At 35.5% G+C, this 21,929-nt stretch overlaps 2 protein-coding genes across 2 annotated transcripts; both read right to left on the bottom strand.

Moving 5' to 3' along the window:
* Positions 1-66: 66 nt before the first annotated feature.
* LOC128225060 (tubulin polymerization-promoting protein family member 2-like) lies at positions 67-5,967 on the bottom strand. Its single transcript, XM_052935070.1, has 4 exons — positions 5,872-5,967; positions 3,499-3,702; positions 2,343-2,517; positions 67-716 (listed from the first exon to the last, which is right to left on the bottom strand). The coding sequence occupies exons 2-4, from the start codon at positions 3,696-3,698 to the stop codon at positions 537-539; spliced, it is 555 nt and encodes a 184-aa protein (XP_052791030.1). The 5' UTR covers positions 3,699-3,702; positions 5,872-5,967; the 3' UTR covers positions 67-536.
* Positions 5,968-10,148: 4,181 nt separating this feature from the next.
* Positions 10,149-21,599, bottom strand: LOC128244685 (pre-mRNA-splicing factor RBM22-like). Its single transcript, XM_052962724.1, has 9 exons — positions 21,539-21,599; positions 19,170-19,223; positions 18,577-18,739; positions 18,165-18,265; positions 17,638-17,810; positions 16,086-16,286; positions 14,630-14,880; positions 12,992-13,141; positions 10,149-10,929 (listed from the first exon to the last, which is right to left on the bottom strand). The coding sequence occupies exons 1-9, from the start codon at positions 21,590-21,592 to the stop codon at positions 10,781-10,783; spliced, it is 1,296 nt and encodes a 431-aa protein (XP_052818684.1). The 5' UTR covers positions 21,593-21,599; the 3' UTR covers positions 10,149-10,780.
* Between the last annotated feature and the right edge of the window lie 330 nt (positions 21,600-21,929).

Below are 21,929 nucleotides of genomic sequence, written 5' to 3' on the forward strand. Positions count from 1 at the left end.
AGTATTCACGGGTCAGACAACGCTTTCGATATATATATATATATATTTAGAAAGGACAAAATCCGGTACAGGAACAATATTTATTACGTTTATGTAAAAACAAATAAAAATAGCAAGGCACACAAATATTTTGAAACATGTTTGAATATTGCTTGCCTATTTTTTTTTCATTATATTTAAAAATATCAGCAGTTTTCCAGGTTGATCCAAATGCATGTACGTACAACTTAAAATAACATAAAAAAGGGTTGGCAAAAACGCGCACATGATTGTGTATATAAAACTAGAATGGTAAAAAATGGCTACCACACTAATACGTTCGCCAGTTAGAATAAAAAGGCAACCATTAGAAGTGTGCTTAGCAAACAAAATAAGCGAATTTAAAACTCTTTAGCAAGACAGATAATATTCCTGTTTGTAAATGTCATTGACGTCAGCATACATGCATTCATACATAGATATATACATACATGTACATACATAAATCGAATACTTAATTATCTTAACTTTTCCAGACTATAAAAGTTCGTTAATAATTATTTCTTGTCAAATGTATCCTGTCCCTTGTAGTTTCCAACATATCCGGAATTGTCCGCTATATCTGCCCGTCCCTCAATCCCCTTTCCCTTCCCATCGGCGTCAAAGCGCTCCTTGTGCGCACCAGTGTACTTGGAGGCGTCCGTCAGGCCGCCCACATTCCCAGTGGCTGACTGTTTCTGGAAAACGCAACATAGGGAAGTGAGTCAACGATGAGGTTGTATTGTACAAGCCTCTAAAATAGGACACAAGTCCTGTGTTAATCCAGGAAAGCGCCACCGGTGCTACATTTGAAACGCCTAAATATCGATATTTAATTAGATATGTACAATGCACCTTTTCTGCAACCGGCATCATATAAAACAACATTTATTGATCACTTCGACTTTGTGAATGAAACCATTAAGAGGTTGGTGTTACAACTAAATGGAAACGTGAGTGGATTCAAAGAATATCTATGAATAATGTAAAGGCCGTAATGAGAGTTTCACACCATTTGGTGATATTCCGATAACAGAAGCTCTAGAGAAAATGTTTGTCTTTGATCACAGGCTATGACGTGTTCAGTTAGTACTTAAATTTGTAAACAATAAAACTTAATAAAAATCTGGGAAATGAAGTTCATTGGCCGTGGCTGATTTTAATTTGATCGGGAGACTTTAAAGAACTACAAGTATTACCAGTAGTGTTATGAAGAACTACAAGTATTACCAGTATTGTGTTGTATGAAGAACTACAAGTATTACCAGTAGTGTTATGTATGAAGAACTACAAGTATTACCAGTAGTGTTATGTATGAAGAACTACAAGTATTACCAGTAGTGTTATGTATGAAGAACTACAAGTATTACCAGTATTGTGTTGTATGAAGAACTACAAGTATTACCAGTAGTGTTATGTATGAAGAACTACAAGTATTACCAGTAGTGTTGTGTATGAAGATCTACAAGTATTACCAGTAGTGTTATGTATGAAGAACTACAAGTATTACCAGTAGTGTTGTGTATGAAGAACTACAAGTATTACCAGTAGTGTTATGTATGAAGAACTACAAGTATTACCAGTAGTGTTATGTATGAAGAACTACAAGTATTACCAGTAGTGTTATGTATGAAGAACTACAAGTATTACCAGTAGTGTTATGTATGAAGAACTACAAGTATTACCAGTAGTGTTATGTATGAAGAAATGTTATTATCATAATATTGAAACAAGTAAAACTTGGTGGAAAGATAGACTGACTAAAATATGCTCTATGAAACTATTTCAGGTGCGTTCGTAAGAATCGATCAACAGTACGTAAAATAACTGAACAGAAAATTATTTTAAAAATCCTCGATTGTTATTGGCCCACACAAAACAGCAAATACTAAGAATCATTGATGGCTGATTCTTTCCGATATTTTGTGTTTTTGCCTTTTCGTGGTAAAGGGGCGAAAATTGAAGATGCGTTTACAGCGCTGGCCGGGTGAAAATGCGCTAAGAAGGGGACGAACATGCGAAATATGAATAAGATTTTGGCTAGGGCGAATGAAGATAAAGATTGTATATACTTTTTCACATGCAAGTGTAAGATATTTTATTTGCCAAACATATAGCAATTTTCAACAGCATAACAATACAATAATAAAATAAAGCTTTTCACTTATGTAACATGGGTGTGAAGCTGAGACTAAGAACGATAGAGAATTTGGGCTTTGTGGGTCGTTAAGAATACACACGATTATACATTTAGAACCTGTTTAATTTCATTCAGCGATTTGGAAGTTTAAGTTTCGAAATACGTATGACCTATGGTGACATACCGTGGCCTTCACCTGCGGCCCTCCACCGGAAATGCAGCTACACATGTCGGCCTTGATGGTTTCCACTTCCGGGTCGTTGTCGGCAATCTTTGTGTTTTTGGTCTTGCGCTTGGCAACCTCGTGTGCGGTCTTCTGTACGTACTTTTCAACGTTAGCCTTGTTCACCGTCATAAATCTGAAGAAAAGCACGCCAGTTGAAACTATGGTTCGTTCAGAAAAGCCTATTTTCCGTCTGACTTTTTATGTAAAAGCTTCACTCTCACATCAGTTGACAGTTTTGACCCTTTTTAATTAAATTGTCTCAGAATCAGCTGATTTTGGCATCAATGCCTTAAATTCAACGATAATAAAGATAACTCTGTCTTGTAAATTGGCAAATGCTCAATTTGTGTATAATATTTTTTCTAGCGAACAAATGTAAAAAACAACGATTTAATTTACAACATTTTTACAAACTTCAATACTATACCAAATTGTATTTTCCATGTACATAATGCTACTTATAAAATGTGATGTTTAAATTGTATGCTATACTTTTCAAGCGTGTCAACTAGCGGAGCCGTGCGCGTATGGACTGGCCGTGCAACCGGGAAAACTAGTTGATGTTATGATCTAATCCATCTTGCTTTTTCTATTTGTTTGCATGAACGTAATTAGAACCGACATCAATAAATACTTTTTTAATACGTTACCTATTTAAAACTCTTTGCTTTTATTTCTAAGTCACCAGACCAGTGGTAAGTTTTGTTATATTATATAATTATGTCTGTCATCATGTCGGAAAATAGCTTTTAAATGAAGATTATATTAACTTGTATCTTGTATCTTGACACAAACACGTGCCGTGCCTGTCTATAATTGTAAGTCAAGTTTTGCGTTTTGATGTACAGTGCACAAACCTCTCGAGTTCTGACCACTCATTAATAAGCCAATAAAATACTGCATACCAAATGAGGGGGGGGGGGGGATATTTTAAACCCGATTGATTGGGATTATCTTTAGAGATGAATGTGCATGAACGTGAGAGTGTATGGGTTCCTGCCATTTGAAAAAAGGCTTCTGGCAAGTAGACGAATCTGCTGTCCATACATGACACTCTAAACAGCAAACTTTAAACGACCAAAAAATACATACAATCAGTAATTTTAATACATACGGTTTCCCTTTCTCCTTGATAGCCGGGAAGACGCTGGCGTCACAAATGGACTTGATGTCGTATTTCTTGTAGTTCTTTTCCAGGCAGTCCGCAACCATTTTGCCGCTCGCCTTGGATGTCATCTGAGTCTTGTCTTTTGATCCGGCTAGCGTACAAAACTCCTGAAACTTGGCCACAAGGTCGTCACCACCGCCTGCCATTCTTCTGTAACATGGAACAATACACTTCTGTGGTTACGTATTGGCGGCAGACAAATTTCGCCAAAATACCCCAACCATTTTTTGCATAGACGGACAAAAACCTCTCATATGGCACTGATAATTTGGAATGTCATTTTCCATTTTATATTGTTTAGGTGGTATAGTGTTTATTTTGTTTCTACATTTAACCACAATTCTATTCAGTAACAAAGTAAAATATATGCTAAACATAAACATGTTAAAAATATGTTAAATGATACGTAATGCATATTAAGCTGTTTTTTGTAATTTCAGAAAGTCACAAAAGTAACAGTGTTTCTTAACTGCCTTATCTTACTCGATGTCTTGTCAATACGTCATTTCCTTTCATACATATAAGACGGTGTTTGACAAACTTTCCCGCGGTTTGCGTAAAAAACGTTGGAACGTTTTGTAACAAATCACACCGCCATTTTGTTGCGTTTTTTTTGCATATTCGCTATTTTTATATATAATTGAGCGTAGATCAATATAAAAGTGATAGACATGAGGTAAAGAACCATGCCAAGAACTTATACATTGCTTTGCAACTGACTAAGATATTGAGGAGCAATGGTCGACGTATGGCAAAATCAAACGTGACCCCCCCCCCCCCACACACACACACACACTTCGTTCAATCAGACGAATGCACAACATTTCATATAATGATATATAATAAGAGTATCAGAGAGTTATTTTTTATATATAGTTCGTACTTATACGCACGTTCATGACATTCATATTATAAAGGTATTAGCTTTTAAGTATGAAGTGACAGGGCATGTTTATAGATAAGAAATCCCAATAATGGTGATTTATGTGCGTTTCGATCTATTCTCAAAGAAAAGGCTTGGAATTTGAATAACAATTTAGATTTTAACCAAGATGAACTTTCAATACAATTGTATTTCGTTTAAAAAAGTGTTATAGTCCATTAATCATTGTGAATTGAAATTCGTGTTATTGAACATAATAAGTATAGGTTCGTGGCCTCGTTAAAATTCATTATGAATTAAGTTAACAAGGCTGCAAAAAAATGAGCACTGTTTATAATAGTGTACATGCGCGTTATAGACAGGGCCGCTCCATCAGGAGAGTTCCAAATACCGCTAATTTATACATGTTCGGGATGTTGTTGCTGTTGCTGTTGCTGTTGAGTTTATAAAGGTCTAGTACCCGTGCCCTATAATGGCAGCATAATGTCTTTACACCGTCACATTCCCAAGTGTGACTTAAGCACCGGTTGATGGGATATTCGCCAAAAGAGTAATTCTGTAACAAAAATGCCGCGAGACCTGCGACATATTCGGGATTGGGCCCAGGGTTTGTAGTATAAAGGGCGAAATTTCGGGGCGGATATAGATATAAAAAATTCACTTGGACAACTTTAGCCCCCCCCCCCCCTCCCCCTAAATCCGCTAGCATATTTCACGGCAGAAACGAATATTATAAATAGAGATTCAGAACCAAATGACATGCGTAGTACATGCACTATGTTGGCACACAGAGCATTTCTCTTGGGTGCTGCGTCACATATAAAATGTGAACATATATCACATAAAACCTCAGACCTGTACAGATTAGAAACAAACAAATCAGTTGACCTTCAAATGTTAGCTTAGGTTCTGTTGGTTAATTGATCCTATATTTTTCTTGGCTTCGCATTTAGAAGTAGGGTAATTTGGAAATAAGCGATAGCACTTAACATATCCCCACACCACATCTTAAACATAAAATAGCAATAGAGTTCAAGGATATTCGTTCGCATTTTGATCAATATGTCTGCCTGCTTCCCTGGGAGCAAATGTTGCAATTTAAGTATTGATATTACCACAACGAATGTTCTAACCTACATGCGTCTTTGTATAAAGAACATCTGCGAACAAGTAAATTCGGTCTTACACGAAAGCAATGCAGAAAGTTATTCAAGCATCTCACAGCGCAAATTCATTAAATTACATTTCATCAGATATTATAAAACGTTTATATTCAGTTTCGATGCGTATACTAATCATTGAATTGCTTACACAGATTATTATAATTTTGTCAACGATTATTATATATACATGTATTCTATTGCAGCATACAATGATACAGAACATAAGCATTCGATCTCAAATAGATAATTATATTATATAATTTCATAACATACTTGTCTTTTAATATTCCACAAGAGATTTCCTTCACAATATTCTCTCAGCACGCACCGTTCAACTGTGTTGGTTTCTGGGTGTGTTGGTTTCTGGTGTTTCAATGTGTTGCTACAGACTATTGATTTGGGAACTGGACATGTTATGTGTCCGGACTTAATATTATATACAACCCTGGGATTATTAGTCTTTCATGCCATAATCTCTCGCGAATTCTCTTGTTATATGTTTGTATAACCGGTTATTGAACTTGTCAAATTAAAGTCTTCTGACCACAGAGTGGACAGCGCAAATCGATCGTTAAAATCTATAAACAGACAACAACTGACAACTGTAATAAATTAACGATACATACCAGGGCGTGTCCAGGCTTAAGTATATAAGAGGATCGGAACTTTGAAGGGCGCAACTTTAGACGTGCCGCTATCCCCATCCCGACCCCTTTCTCCCCAAACCTGAAAGCTATATGGTTTAAGTAAAGTCTTATAAGTTAAGTGAAGTTTGGGGGGGGGGGGGGTCCCACCGTCGTTTCAATCTAAAATGATGAATTGTTGTTATTTCTCCGATATTGACGCAAACATATTCACTTGGACAATTGGGGGCGACTTTGGGCGCCCTCCAGAGCCACAAATGCATACCGATAATGAACAGAAACAAGATTACGGATTCAATTTTAAGCCATAAGCTGGGCTGATACGCACTTTTGTAAGAATTTGTTAAGATGTCTGAGCTTCATTTCTTTTGATGGTAGGTTTTAATGTAAGGACGTAAGTGGTTTTCCACCTTTAATCAATAACATTATTGGTGATTTGAAAGTGTTCACTAAACAAAGTATGGCGTGTTTGCAACAATTCGAGAATATATTATCATTTTGGTATATTTCTTGAAAATAAAGTTCACTACTTAAATTAAAATCAAATCACGAACGAAAAGTGAACTGTTTCCAGGACGGTTTTTTACGAATAAACCTATTAATATTGCAAAATCCCAGGTGCAAAGGAAGTTTTAACAATTCATAAGTTGCGATAGTGATCATTATTCATCCTACAGCCTCCGCCGTGTCAAATAAATCACCAAATGGTAAATGTAAATTATTCATAGACATGTTTTGAATTCCATCACGTTTCCATAAACATGCCATTGTAACCAAACACTTCCATGATTGAAAAATGGAGGCGACATTGACATAAATGTCAGTAAGAAAAGGCGCAATGATTTTAATTGAACATCGATTCTACCGATCCAAGTTTCAAATTAATATAAAATCGATTGCGCTTTCCGAAAAGAGTTATTCAAATATTGAAATGAGTGACTCAAAAACAAAGTTTCTTAAATGCAAGACGCAAGACTTTTAAGGCGAAGCATTAATTAAAAATGCAGGGGCTATACATGTTTGATCTTCGTGAGAAATTAGTTGTATTGTGTGTACATGATAACATCCTTCCACCAATCCTTGCAAAGGCGGACAAAATGCTTGCCCATGCACTTTTGTATGTATACGTAAGTAAAATATACGAAATAGAATACTGTCTAACTTGTATAATATAATATAATATATGGTAAAAAAATTGAAATGAAAAGAATGAATTTCATTTTCAATCATGTGTCATGTAATATGTATACCACAATTTAATTACAGTAAAGAGTAATGTAGAAAATAAATCAAATCAGTTTAGAGAATTGTAATGCAAATAAAGCTTAAATCTGATTGTTCAAAAACAAATAACAAAAGCCAAATGGATCAATATACTTCAACATGTTTCTCATTCTTTTTTTTATATTTATCAGACTTCGTCTTATAAATTTATTTAAAGATGGTTATTATTTTCACATATAGTTTAATTGCAGGAATTGTTTAAACTTTGATATTCATATTATAATTACTGATGATATTTTACAGATGCATACATGTTTTAGTGTTAAATGGGGATACCTTTAATACAATGATACACATGTAACAATACCACCATACCCATATAAGGGGCGGGGACTGTCTTGTCCTTGAAGTATTGCATTTCTCATCCGATTGCAGTTGAAAGAGCAACACTTTAAACTATTATAGCTTAATCAATATTGTATTTTATGTTATTCATTTTACAGATTAGAAATAAGTAGGCATTAAACGTTCAAAAATAACACAATAATTTGGGGTCACCAGGGCTAAACCATTAAACAATATCACCAATGTGTACATCGGGTACCTTACATGTCAATTCCCTGGTTACCTTTTCAGCAGGCGTATAGCTTGCCTCGAACAGGAAAAAACTGGAAATACATTTAAGTATTGAATATCGTATCAGATGTTGACGGCGTGCTCAAGCAGGTCAGGGAAGAATGTTGCCTGCTATTGACACACTAATGACGCAAATATTGGGTTGACAGCTCCAATTAAATACCAAGAAGGAAAGAAAAGTTTTGTTTACAAATTCATGTCCGTAAAAGGGCACTATATGTAATCATTCAAAGTCAATCTTATGGAACACTGATCACCCTCAAATGATCTTTCTTGTTTTTAAAATATCCGACCTTTTTGCCTATTTTGACAAAATGTCTCCTTTTATTAATTTGAATAGTTTCTTACTCTTCTGCTGAGCCGGTGAGCTAAGTGCTTAAGGTAATAAATTATACCGCTGAGAAGTGGATCATGCGTCATCCGAATACGTGAATAACAAATTCATATTAAAGCAGTGAATATTATCAACCACTACGCCAGGCTATATATCCATGTCCCATCTGATCAAAATAGACTGTGTGTTAGACAAGCATTAGAGGACATTACGCCCCGCAGTATGACCTTGAACGGCATGCTCGTCCAAGATTAATCAAAATGTAACACGCACATGCATGCGCTATTTTAACTTATACAAGTAAAATGTACTTTACTGTAGAATGCAGCCAAAGAAGGGTTTGGCTTTAATTGTAAGATTGTGTATCGACATTCAATTATCATGACACGAATGGGAACCTTACTCCGCAATCAGTATCGGAGGTTTTTTGTCGGAAATGGAGAACAGAGTGCGTTATACAACCATAGGACGAACTATACACCCTTAATTAACTGGTCAATGTAATGGTAAAATGAATAACAACTGTTTTTCCACGAGTCACAAGCAGAATTTGTATAGGCCGATGTATATGAGCCATGAAGGCCTTTTTCAAATATATCTTGATGAATGATGACCGTCATATTTTTTACTAAATAAAGCGTTCTTCAAGATACGATAATACGGTATTGTATCATGTGGACGTATATGCTTATACACAATGGGTCATCTTAAATAGGCTAGGACTGGGGTACAGGATCACTGTGGAAGTTTCATACATGTACGGGATGCAGACAGAAATGACACCGAGAACTGACATATATCTTAACATCAAAGCATTATTCATTATAACATAGGCAATGTTTTTCCCATGATAATGATGATCTTCCTATGGTTTTGACAAGTTTCCAATGATTTGCTTTTTAAACAACTATTATTCTTATATACCATGGTACACCTCCAAAGTATGAATAGTATATTATGAAATGTAAATATGATTTGACATAAGGAAATTATTACGTCTTTAAATTAGAATACCGGTTAATAGTTGGTTTATAATGGCTATGTAGAACTGTTTGTTGACTTTCTCACATTGCATAGTCAATCTTTGGGCTGAATTCATACAACCAATACACAGACGTAATGGGGATAAGCAAAATTTCTGTTGAAAAACATGTTTACAACATGTACATTAACTTCTGTTTACTGTATAGAGTGAAGTGAATGTAGCAATTTGCTATTAAAATGTTGAATATACTCGGATTTCTGTTTAGTTGATATCAAATGATCAAGTGCTTATTGATTTTCACTTCAGAATAAACTGAATAAATCAAGCCCAAATCATCATTAAATAAGAAACCCTGAAGTGTTTGCTAAAATGTCATTGAATGCCTGAAATCACAAATGACTGTGTTTATCTACCAAGCTCATTTTAGAGTGTATCTCCACGGGATCCAAGTGATCGCACATAACAAATGTCAGAAGACCTTTCCTATCAGCAGGACAAATGTTGAAATAACCTCACTAAATCCTCGGTAATAGCATAATCATAAATACATTTAATATATTACCTAAGTACAGTCATTGTTTATATAAAACATTGTTTTATTCTGCATCCATTTTATTTCTTGCAGAAGTATTTAAAAGTTTTACTGGATTTTTAGTCATTCATGTACAAGGACTTTCTTATTGCAGTGCCAGAATAGAATAAAAGCACACTCAAGTATATAGAGAAACACAGTTTAGGGTTTTATTTGACAATAGTTCACATTTTGTACAATATAAAACCAATGCTCATTTAGAAATACATCTCATAATTCAAAGAGAACCATTTTAATATCACATTAATTTACAAGAATGTTGACGGAAAAACACACTTATAAAATATTCATGTATTGGGAATTAAAATATTCATAACATAGTTGTATGCGAGTGCCTGAAATGTTAGCCCTAACCTGAACAAAAATATCTTCATTTCCTACACTTGATATTATTTTATTAAGTATTTTAGTTTATAACAGTATATTTAAAACACTATTCACTGTCTTCAAACTTACTGCAAATGGCATGCATAGTGTTATTTCCTTTCATTGAAATAGCACAGCTACAAGTCTTAAAACCACCATTTTAAATACAATATTTTTAGACAATGATAAATTACAGATCATACATTAGATGGCATCATTGCATACTTCAACACTTGATGCTTTTACATTGATGTTTCATCAGGACATGATCAAATGAGGTAACAACCCTTTTCCAGCCATGCCCAGCAGACCGGTGCACATTTGTTGCTGTGTTCACAGTCAACCACCTCTCCCATCATGTGAAGCATAATTTATGACCATTCATCCCCCTTGGTGAACCCCTATCCTATCTTCTGTCCCTGTGTGGTGGCCCCCATTCTGTTGGGGTCCTGCGATGGGTAATGCATCTGGGGCACATTTCCCCTGGGCATAATGCCTGGTGGGGGTCGTAGGGGCATCATTCCTGGGGGTGGTGGTGGCAGACGCACACCTGAAACAGGAAAGGACACCATACATATAAATACAATCAATGAGAGTAAGCATAGAATTAAAAAAGTTATAAACATATAATCACATTCATTCCTGCACAGAAATCTGACATTTGGAAAAGTGACCCATACATTGACATCAACATGTATTATCTATTAGCTCAACAATAATGTTGATTAGGCCAAAATAAAGAAATATTTATACAATAACAATCAGCACTGCTCAGAAAACCTGTTTTAAATTTAGCACAAGCACTTGTGTTATTCACACATGATAGAATTGTAGTATAGTCAGATGCAAATGCATGGCTTTCTACAAAGTCACCAACTTCAAAATTGAGATCTGAGAATTCTTAAATGGTGCAAACTTTCTATACAGTACTTAATCATTGTTTATTGGTCTGCCCGCAACTATTGGCTTCATTTAGGCTTGACCCCGCAGTGATACCATCGCAATTTAATGTTTTTGTTAAAATGCCATGAGTGACATGAAAGAAGAGACTGTAATTCCCAGTCAAATCCAGATATTAGGGGACTTTATGACTCAAATCCAGATATAAGAGGACTTGATGAAACAAGAGTGAGATACAAGAGATCTGAGTGTGATACCATAGATCTTTGCAAAGAGACGTCTTTGTTCTTTAATGATCTTGGTGTACAAGGAATACAACTTTACTGGGCTTAACCAATACTGTACACCATTTTCCCAGTACTACCCTTTTAATGCCGAAAGAAAGGCAAGGGAACTACTTGAATCATATTTTGACATCTTTAGGGTTAACTCAGTTTGTAACAGTGAACTATCATTTTTATTTCACTGATAATTCTCTATAAATTACCGAAAGCATATAATAAAAGTTTTTTCTTATAACCCAACTTGCTTACCCAATTTAAAAGCCTGACCACCCAATTGCAAGAAGAATGAGTGTGTTATACTGGGGATCAAAGGAAGACCAATACAGTCAAAAGCTGATTATGTATAGCAAAGGGAAGTAACCGCTGTATCGTGTTTAGACATGTACTAGTTAGTAGTGGTGTTTAAAACGGGTCACAGTAGTGACAAATATGGCAATTTTAAAACAATCCCTGTACCCCCAATTGGCAGTTTGGGCCAGAATATATCTCTCAATACCTGCATCATCCATGCTAATTGAAAGGGTTTTCAGTTTGGCTGGTATTATTGTAACAAAAAAGGGCAAGGCTAAACCCATCCATGGTAGACATGGTTATTTTTCTGAAGGACAACATGGCTCTGTATTGGTAATTTCTGCCTGCATAATTGATATAAGTAATGGCAATTGTAAAATGTTCTATAGATTTAAAGTTAAATTCTTTAAACGTTTACTGATGGTGTTGTTAAAATTAAAGCAGTTTCACAATGTTTTTACGTGACATTGTTATTGAACTTATGATATTAAAGGCATTTAAAGGCAGATTTCTTAGAATGAAAACATGTTGATCTTGTTCTGAACATCAGTTACAGTTATTGTTAAAATTCAAACAGCTCATACAAGAATCTTGTTATACACATGACTATGATTTCTAGAATAAGCATTCCGAGTCATGTTGAAATAACTGTAATTGAGTGAATTGGAACATTTTTCTTAAGATTCATTTGAATTTGCTAACTGTTAAAAAGAAAAATGTTTTCTGTTACTGTTATAGGCAAATGTTGTGATGTTTTTTTGTCAAAAGTTAAGAGTTCTAGTCAGTTTAATGTATATACTTTGTAGAATTTTCTTAATTTTTTCTTAAATATAAATGTTTATATTTTGTCAGAAGTTAGTGATCTCCAAATTAAAGACTTCATGGTTTATGAAATATAATTGACCATACATGACACCAAGAACCACTAAAACATATCTCTTTAACTCATTTATGTACTTATCACTATATTCATGGATTCATTTTATAAATCATTCACTTGTTCAGTTTTGATTATATAATCGATGATTGATCCAAATGGCTTGTCCAATTATTTTCAATGACCATTTACGTCTTTTGTCCATTTTTCAATTATCAAGACATGGATGAAGATTGAGCTCTGTTTTATCATGTACATACCTGGAGGTGGGGGTCCCCTCATGAAGAGGGGCATCATGTGTGGGGGTCCCCTTGGGGGCATAGGACCTCGCATCATTGGGGGCCCCATTGGGGGAGCACCACCCAGGTTGAAGAAGTTGTTGGAGATTTCCTCTGGGGGTACTGGCAGAGCTGGGGAAATTAAACAATGTATAAAAGCAAGTGTTTAATCATTCCTAACTTAATTCATTCAAATAGTTATATAATGAGCAACAAGTCTATGGTAACTTAACTCATTAATGTCAGCTTATTTATTGTTCACAAAACATTTAAACAAGAGCTGTCACAGAGACAGCGCGCTCGACTTTTCCGCCGCTTTTCAGTGTAAGGATTGAAAAGTTTTGGCAAAACATGCATGGATCACTGTTAGATTAGGTTTCAATGCAATACATGATGTGCGGAGATATTAACATAAATGTGGTTACATGCAAAATTTTAACCAGAATTTTTAAGTGTAATAATAAAGGGCCATTATTTGCAAAACACAGTTTTCTAACTTGATTATTCAATTAGGTTAGGTGGTTGAATACTGTTGTATAAAGTCTCAATGCAATTCATCCAGTAGTTGCTGAGATATTAACCTATGTGTGCTTACATGCAAAACCTTAACCAGAATTTCTGAGTCAAATAATAAAGGCAAGTTTTTGCATTAAATGCAAACTAGAGTTATCTAACTTGGAAAATTAAGTAGGTTGGATGGTTGAGTACCATTGTATCAAGTCTCAATGCAATACCTCAGGCAGTTGCTGAGATATTAACCTATGTGTGCTTGCACGCAAAACCTTAACCAGAATTTCTAAGTCAATGATAAAGGCCTATTATTTGCATTAAATGCAAACTAGAGTTATCTTACTTGGTTAAATAAGTAGGTTGGATGGTTGAGTACCATTGTATCAAGTCTCAATGCAATACCTCAAGTAGTTGCTGAGATTTTAACCTATGTGTGCTTGCATGCAAAACCTTAATCAGAATATCTAAGTCAAATAATAAAGGCCTATTATTTGCATTAAATGCAAACTAGAGTTATCTAACTAGGTCAGTTGAGTAGGTTGGATGGTCGAGTACCATTGTATCAAGTTTTAATGCAATACCTCAAGTAGTTGCTGAGATATTAACCTATGTGTGCTTGCACGCAAAACCTTAACAAGAATTTCTAAGTCAAATATTAAAGGCCTATTATTGGCATTAAATGCAAAGTAGAGTTATCAAACTTGGTTAATTAAGTAGGATGGATGGTTGAGTACCATTGTATTAAGTTTTAATGCAATACCTCAAGTAGTTACTGAGATATTAACCTATGTGTGCTTGCACGCAAAACCTTAACCAGAATTTCTAAGTCAAATATTAAAGGCCTATTTTTGGCATTAATGGTTAATTAAGTAGGTTGGATGGTTGAGTACCATTGTATAAAGTCTCAATGCAACACCTCAAGTAGTTGCTGAGATATTTACCTATGTGTGCTTGCACGCAAAACCTTAAACCAAGGGCCGACGCTTAGGTGAGTAGTATAGCTCTCCTTATTCTTCGAATAATCGAGTTAAAAATGCATGCACATTCCAGGATCCTCAGGTTATCACTAATCACTTTTTCTGAAAATTGATACCATATAGATGGTCATACCTCCTGGGAGCCCTGGTACCGGTTCTAGCCCAAGGTGTTCATCCTCCCTTCCCTCTTCCCGGTCTCCGCCCTGCTGTCCTTGTGACTTGCCCCACTTGATATTCAACCGCCGTCCATTCAGGATCAGCTTGTTGAATGACTTCTCTGATGCTGTCTCTGCTGACGATCTCATGGTGAACTGGACGAATGCACACTGCTGCTTCGAGACAACATTGATGGAACGGATCTCTCCAAACTGGTAGAAGTAGTCCCTGAAAATATAGTTTTTGTACAATGGACGTCCGTTTTAACAGTTCTGTTTCAAACAAAAGACAATTTGACCATATTTTTATAGTACAATACTCAAAAGCACTATCTTTATGAATGGGATGAGTTTTTTCGATAACTTGAATAATTTAGTATACTATGAAATCATTTATATTCGTTAACATGAAATTTCGTGGTTTGCCGAAAAATTACAATTTCGTGGGTACTTGAATTCGTGGTTTTTCATTTTTGAAAAAAAATCGAAACTGCGATCGTCCTAGATAGTCTGCGTTATCTCCACACTCTGGCCCATGATTTCCGTCTTCTATGTCACACGGTTTATGACACTTGCTATAATGGTACGACATGCCAATTAGTGCATATATACCCATGTCCATTATCGATTTAATTGGAAATTAAGGTCATAAAAGAAGATGTACCCTGATCATAAATACAGATAGGCGAAGCCATTGAATGCCAATTAGGAATTTTGCAAACTGTGAAAACACCAAGACGGTCCGTATATTTGAGAAAGCAATCCCAAAAGATAGCTGATGTTCAATATTTATTCACATGTTGTTTTTTTAATAAGTGTATTGAACGCGTTGTCTTGTACATTGTCATGTTGGGTGCTCAAAACCTCCAATATAATTGATTAATTGTTTCATTGAAGAAAAAAATTGAGAACTGACACTCATCACTCACATCATGTTAGCCTGGAAATTTTTAATGAACAGCACACGTTTAGGCACGCGCTTCTGTCATTTGGTTCATAAAACATATTAAAATGATTTGGTTTATTATATTTTAATGGCAGATATAATATATTAACAAAATGATGATAATACAATATACAGTGAGACGTATATTAACCTGTATACTGCGGCCTCTATAACGAAAATCTAGAGTATGTACGTAACATGGCAATTGAAAAAATGAATAAAGGGTCTATATTTTGTGGTATCTTGAATTCGTGGATCACCCAATCCACGAAAACCACAAACATTAATGCCCCACGAACATTAATGATTTCATAGTACTTGACATGAGTGTAATACCAAATGAGAGTTTTACCAATGGGCTCTCTTAAGACTCACTGGGCTATTTTCTGTAAATCTAAGGGAGTCTAAGGATAATGAACACTTATCAAAGAGCTGATCTTTTTAAATAATGTCAACATAGAACAGTATGGTTAATGAATGTTACGTACTTGAGGTCTGTCTCGCTGACCTTGTCCCCCAGTCCACCCACATACAGTGTGGTGATTGTTTTATCCTCCGGAGGTTCAAGCTTGGGCATGGAGCTGTAGCGGTTCATCAGTTTGTCTGCCACAGGGTCGTTCATACCGTAGAACCGGTCCTTAATGTTCTGGTCAGCCAGTGGATCATCTGGATCTGTGGGCTTGTCGTGTCTGAAACAAAAATTATCCTTTCATTTAAACTCAGGAAGTAACACAAGGTTCAACAAAAAAGCTAATTTTTTTTTCAAATCTTTCATTTTTCTCTGCTGTCATACAATCACTTGGAAATGGTAAAGAAACAAGGCTAGAACATAGAGTCAAAAATAACATGTAAAAGGATATGGGAAGATTTGTCTTCATTTGTGTCCAATTAAAAGTTTTCACCAAACCTTTTAACTTTCCCTTTCAATAAATTGACACCAATGAGTGTGTAAAAATGGCAGATATTAAACAATTTAAATACGATGAAGAAATACCTTGAAATGTTCTGCAGCAAAATTCCTCAGTGATCACCCTGCACTAATAAAAATCTGGTTATGTTTGGCAAACACAGGGCAATCATCCCCTCTATTGAACACAAGACAGAATTTATCACAGCCAGCGATACCTTTATGGGCACTCATCCTTTCCCTTGAACACAAGACAGAATTAACCACAGCCAGTCATACCTGTATGGGCACTCCTAACCCCTCTTGAACACAAGACAGAATTAACCACAGCCAGTCATACCTGTATGGGCACTCCTTTCCTCTCTTGAACACAAGACAGAATTAACCACAGTCAGTCATACCTGTATGGGCACTCCTTTCCTCTCTTGAACACAAGACAGAGTTAACCACAGCCAGTCATACCTGTATGGGCACTCCTACCCTCCCTTGAACACAAGATAGAATTAACCACAGCCAGTCATACCTGTATCGGCACTCCTTTCCTCTCTTGAACACAAGACAGAGTTAACCACAGCCAGTCATACCTGTATGGGCACTCCTTTCCTCTCTCTTGAACACAAGACAGAATTAACCACATCCAGTCATACCTGTATGGGCACTCCTACCCTCCCTTGAACACATGATAGAATTAACCACAGCCAGTCATACCTGTATGGGCACTCATCCTCTCCCTTGAACACAAGATAGAATTAACCACAGCCAGTCATACCTGTATCGGCACTCCTCCCCTCTCTTGAACCCAAGACAGAATTAACCACAGCCAGTCATACCTGTATGGGCACTCATCCTCTCCCTTGAACAAGACAGAATTAACCACATCCAGTCATACCTGTATGGGCACTCATCCTCTCTCTTGAACACAAGACAAAATTAACCACAGCCAGTCATACCTGTATCGGCACTCCTCCCCTCTCTTGAACCCAAGACAGAATTAACCACAGCCAGTCATACCTGTACGGACACTCATCCTCTCTCTTGAACACAAGACAGAATTAACCACAGCCAATCATACCTGTATGGGCACTCCTACCCTCCCTTGAACACAAGACAGAATTAACCACAGCCATTCTTACCTGTATGGGCACTCCTCTCCCCTCTTACACTCTCCCTTCACCCAGAAGGAGCAGATGTGGGGTCGGTTCCTTTTGTAGTATGGTGTGGTACGTGCCAGCTTGAGCAACATGTCGCTGGGAGCCATAGCCTTCCCGAGAGCCCCGGACGGGTTCACACCATCGTTTATTGCCATCTTAGCGATTGTAATAAATAAAGATGTGTATAAATAGTATGTACTTATTCAATGAAATTTTTACATTACGATCTAAGATTGTAGTCTGCTAATGTCTGTGTCTAGAGACACAAACAACCTTTACATGAAAAAAAAAACAAAATTGTTCCCTGATCAAATATTCCAAAAGTTGAAAACAGATGCCTTAGTTAGTTCTGTACAAGCTAACAAGTAGTTAAATTAGTTTCTATACTTTTTCAGCCACTGAATACAACAAACATGTAGCATCTTAACAGAACAAGGAATAGATATATAGATACACCAATTACACTTATAAAGTTTTATACTAGTAACTACACTGAAATTCTGTCCTACCTCTCTTTCCATATTCTGCTGGTAGTATTCTTTGTTAACATCAGATTTAGGCATGTTGTCTTGAATCTTCAATGCTGCATCTCTGACTTGCACAGGTAAACCTAGAAACAGATCACTTGTAACACTGGCAATTTACACATTTTTGTTTACATGTATTTCTCCTTAATGTTGATTGAAAAACCAGCTACTCGATGAGCTAGCTAACCGTTACAGCAGGAAAAACGCATCTCACCACATGCATTGTTGTATATATGCGCATAAGACTAGCACATTTATAATGAGAAACTTAAAGAAGGATAATATTTCATGGTTTTAACATGATAAGAAATGCTTTGAAATCAGCCGGTACAATGTATACACTATAAAAACACCTAGGCTTTTGTCATGAAACATACTAAGAAATGTAACTCACCATATTCAAGATCCAGCAAGCATGTCTGACACACATTCTTTATTTTAGAGCATGTTTGACAGACTTCTGTCTTCTTAAACCTCATTCTCGCCCCTGGACACCATCTGAACACTGTGAACGGTCTGGCACAAATCTTGCACTCCTTTCCATATGGCTCCTTCATCTACATTAGAGTATCATTCAGAAAATTACATAAAAATGATAAAATGACACATTTCATCTCTCAGATTAGTCAAAGACTTTGAACCAAAACAAATTCAAATCATTTATCTAAAAATATTTTTTTGTAATAATAATTCATCAATGATCATCATGAAACTTCTAAATGAATCAAGTACAACTAAATATATTAATTACAACATGATCGCAAATTCAAACAAAATATTTGCTTTTGCAACATGGACAATACAGCAGATATAAAATTAAAATTTCAGTAGGCCAATTAGGACCAAACAGCGTTCTTAGAATGTCTTCAACAGATGACAAAGACTGTGTAAGTGATAAAGAAGTGATAGGAAGCTGACACTATTGGGATAGTGAATATCATTCTTATCATCTGGATGATATATTATATAAACATGGAATACACTTACCATACGAAGGTATGGGTTGTCGCCAAGGCATGTCTGACATAAAATTGGAAATTCCTGAAAAAACAGAGTAAAATTAAACAGAGCAGTTAAAGCACTCATATTAAGTTTTGCATTATTACTACTTGAAGTGACTTATTTTTTTCAGCAAAATTTAAACTACATATTCTTGATACAGTTCCTCTTCAAAAATATGGCACAGAATAGGCAAACCATACAGACCAGTAGAGTTTAGTGTCAAATGAAATGCTCAATACCATATTTGCATCGATTCAAAATGACCAATATCCAATATATCATATGACAGTGCTCCAGCCAGGATTTGAAAAGGGCAGGGTGCTAGGTAAAAAAGGGCACTTTCAATGAGCCTTGATCGGGCACTTGCAAGGGCCAATGTTGAATTGTGTTTTTGTTGTAATTACTTTCAATCCTAATAGTTAGTTATGAATACCTTACTCCTTATCTGTTTTCTTTAATTTAGTGTCAAAACTATTTCTATTTATTATTTTCATACTTATTTCTGAAAATTGACTCTGTCAAACAAAAGGGCACAGCAGGGTGTAGTTAAGGGCAGCAGGGTGCTGGAAAAGGGCAGCAGGGTGCCCCACCCTGCTATTTAGGCCTAGCTGGAGCACTGATATGATGATTTTCTGGGATTAAAATTGGTGATGAATTAGGATTACATAATGGACAGCTTGACCTTTCTATTCCCATTATAGACATCACAGGTGAACATACAATCAAATTTAAACATCAGAGCAATTTGTTGTGAGTCCTGAGATGTGCATACAAATTGGATGTATTGCCACCCTTGTTTACCACAATTTTGGAACATATGATTTGCATTCTTGGTTCATTCATTGTATCTGCTTTTCAGAGGTGGCATATTTGCAGACAATGATGGGCACGACTCTTTTTGAGAAGAATTGTTCTCGCCATGCTTATTCCTAAATATAATTTATTTTTCACCGGACACAGTGAACTCCTCTGTCATTGTACTTGGTTTAAAAAGACTTAATGTGATGTACAGAATTCAAGCACTTTCTTGTCAAACTTAATTGATAATTACAACTTCAGTAATTGCAAAGTAGTGTTGACTTTGAACCATTATTTGGCACAATTTGCTTTAGAGCTTCAAATGCACTAGTGTTGTAGTTTCAAGTTAAATTTAGTTTGTTGTATAAGTTTTGAAGTTGACATACATTATGAACTTTCATTTACATGTACTTGTCAGGTGATGAAAATGCCAGCAGTACCTCTCTTAATACAGCATTGGTACGGCACAATATTTTGGAATGTTGTAAAATTATAAATATTTATCAGCCTTTAATTTTCATGGATATCGTGGGTTGGCATATCCACAAATTCAAGATCGCAACGAAAATTGGACCTTTAATTCTGAAATCATAATGTTTATGTAAAAGGGTTTAAATGTATTCACATGAATATACATGGTCACAGTATACAACTTGTAAGTACCTAAATCATTGTTTATTTTACTGTTAGTATGGTTTATATTATATATTATTTAACCTCATCGATAATAAATTAAAGTCAATTAAAACAAACTAATTACCAACCTCCTGTGCGGCACATGTAAAATGCTCTAATTATTAACCTCTAGCATCGCCATTTTTTTCTTTGATCAAATATTAAACGAAACACCCTAGCTATGTTTTCACAGTTTGTAAAGTCACGTGATAAAATTTGAACACTTGATGACTGATACAGTGGTGTTAGTCTTATGGTGATATTAAGGAATGGAATTAATTTATCTGTACACTGAAGCATAAAATAACTTCAGTAGGACTGTCATTAGTACTGTTTACACGGGGAAAATTGAAGATTTGAATTTGCTGTACTCTTTCCGACTAAAGAAAAACACGAGAATTGGACATTGAATTATGCTTGTTTGTCTAAAGACATTATAGATATACCATCATATCGCACACCATTTTAAAGGTAATTGACTCTTCTTTCCATGTCACTTATTTAAAAATGGATTGTTTTTATGTTGGTTGAGAAATTTGCATAAAACTGGACTCTACCGTGAAATCGGGTAAGTTTGACTTTGAGTTACATACCTTGTTTCTTTTTTGTATATCAAAGACACTAAATATCGTCAGATGTGTTGTTTATCTCATTGTAAAAATACCCAAAATGGTTTTAAACAACATTTAAGTGACAAACAATGACCAAGATGCCTGTGGTAGCAATGTTTTAGTTTCCCCACCCACTCTGAAACTAAATTTAAATGGGAACTAAAACCAACTTTTATTGAGTGTATCCGCAGTAAACATTTTAGTTGTATAAAGATCATATTGAATTAGTATAATGAATCGGAATTTACACAATCAATTATGTCATTTTACCGAATCTTCCCAATTTTGTCTGTTGTACGTGTTTGCTCCCTTGGCCGTCGCCATTTTGAAAACTATGACCGAAAATGATAAAAATTAGGTTATATAAAGTTATTAGATTTATTTACTTCTCCAAGCTTCTACTTTAAAATACTGCAATGTTTTATTTAAAAAAATGGTTTATAGCAATAGTACTTTTCGTAAACGATATAATTATGCAGTTTATATTTTGTATTTAAAACAAATTTCGTCCAAATATTGTAAAGCAGAATAATACGAAACAGTCAAAATTGCAAAATAATCTGTCGGTTGTCAACAAGTCATTCTCCTACACAGAGACCTCCCCCAACAATTTTAAGACCGTATATATATATATATATAAATACACACAAATGCAACACCG

The sequence above is a fragment of the Mya arenaria genome, chromosome 2 (assembly GCF_026914265.1).
Source record: "Mya arenaria isolate MELC-2E11 chromosome 2, ASM2691426v1".
NCBI lineage: Eukaryota > Metazoa > Mollusca > Bivalvia > Myida > Myidae > Mya > Mya arenaria.

Bases quoted from the DNA above. Each gene is read 5' to 3' on its own strand.
- LOC128244685 (XM_052962724.1), bottom strand. From the start codon at position 21,592: ATGGCGACGGCCAAGGGAGCAAACACGTACAACAGACAAAATTGGGAA. The intron at 17,811-18,164 runs GTAGGACAGAAT...ACAATCGCTAAG, and splicing joins AGCAGAATATGGAAAGAGAG to ATGGCAATAAACGATGGTGT. The intron at 13,142-14,629 runs GTATGACCATCT...TAATTTCCCCAG, and splicing joins GGTACCAGGGCTCCCAGGAG to CTCTGCCAGTACCCCCAGAG.
- LOC128225060 (XM_052935070.1), bottom strand. From the start codon at position 3,698: ATGGCAGGCGGTGGTGACGACCTTGTGGCCAAGTTTCAGGAGTTTTGT. The intron at 2,518-3,498 runs GTATGTATTAAA...GCTTTTCTTCAG, and splicing joins ATCAAGGAGAAAGGGAAACC to ATTTATGACGGTGAACAAGG. The intron at 717-2,342 runs GTATGTCACCAT...TGCGTTTTCCAG, and splicing joins GGCCGCAGGTGAAGGCCACG to AAACAGTCAGCCACTGGGAA.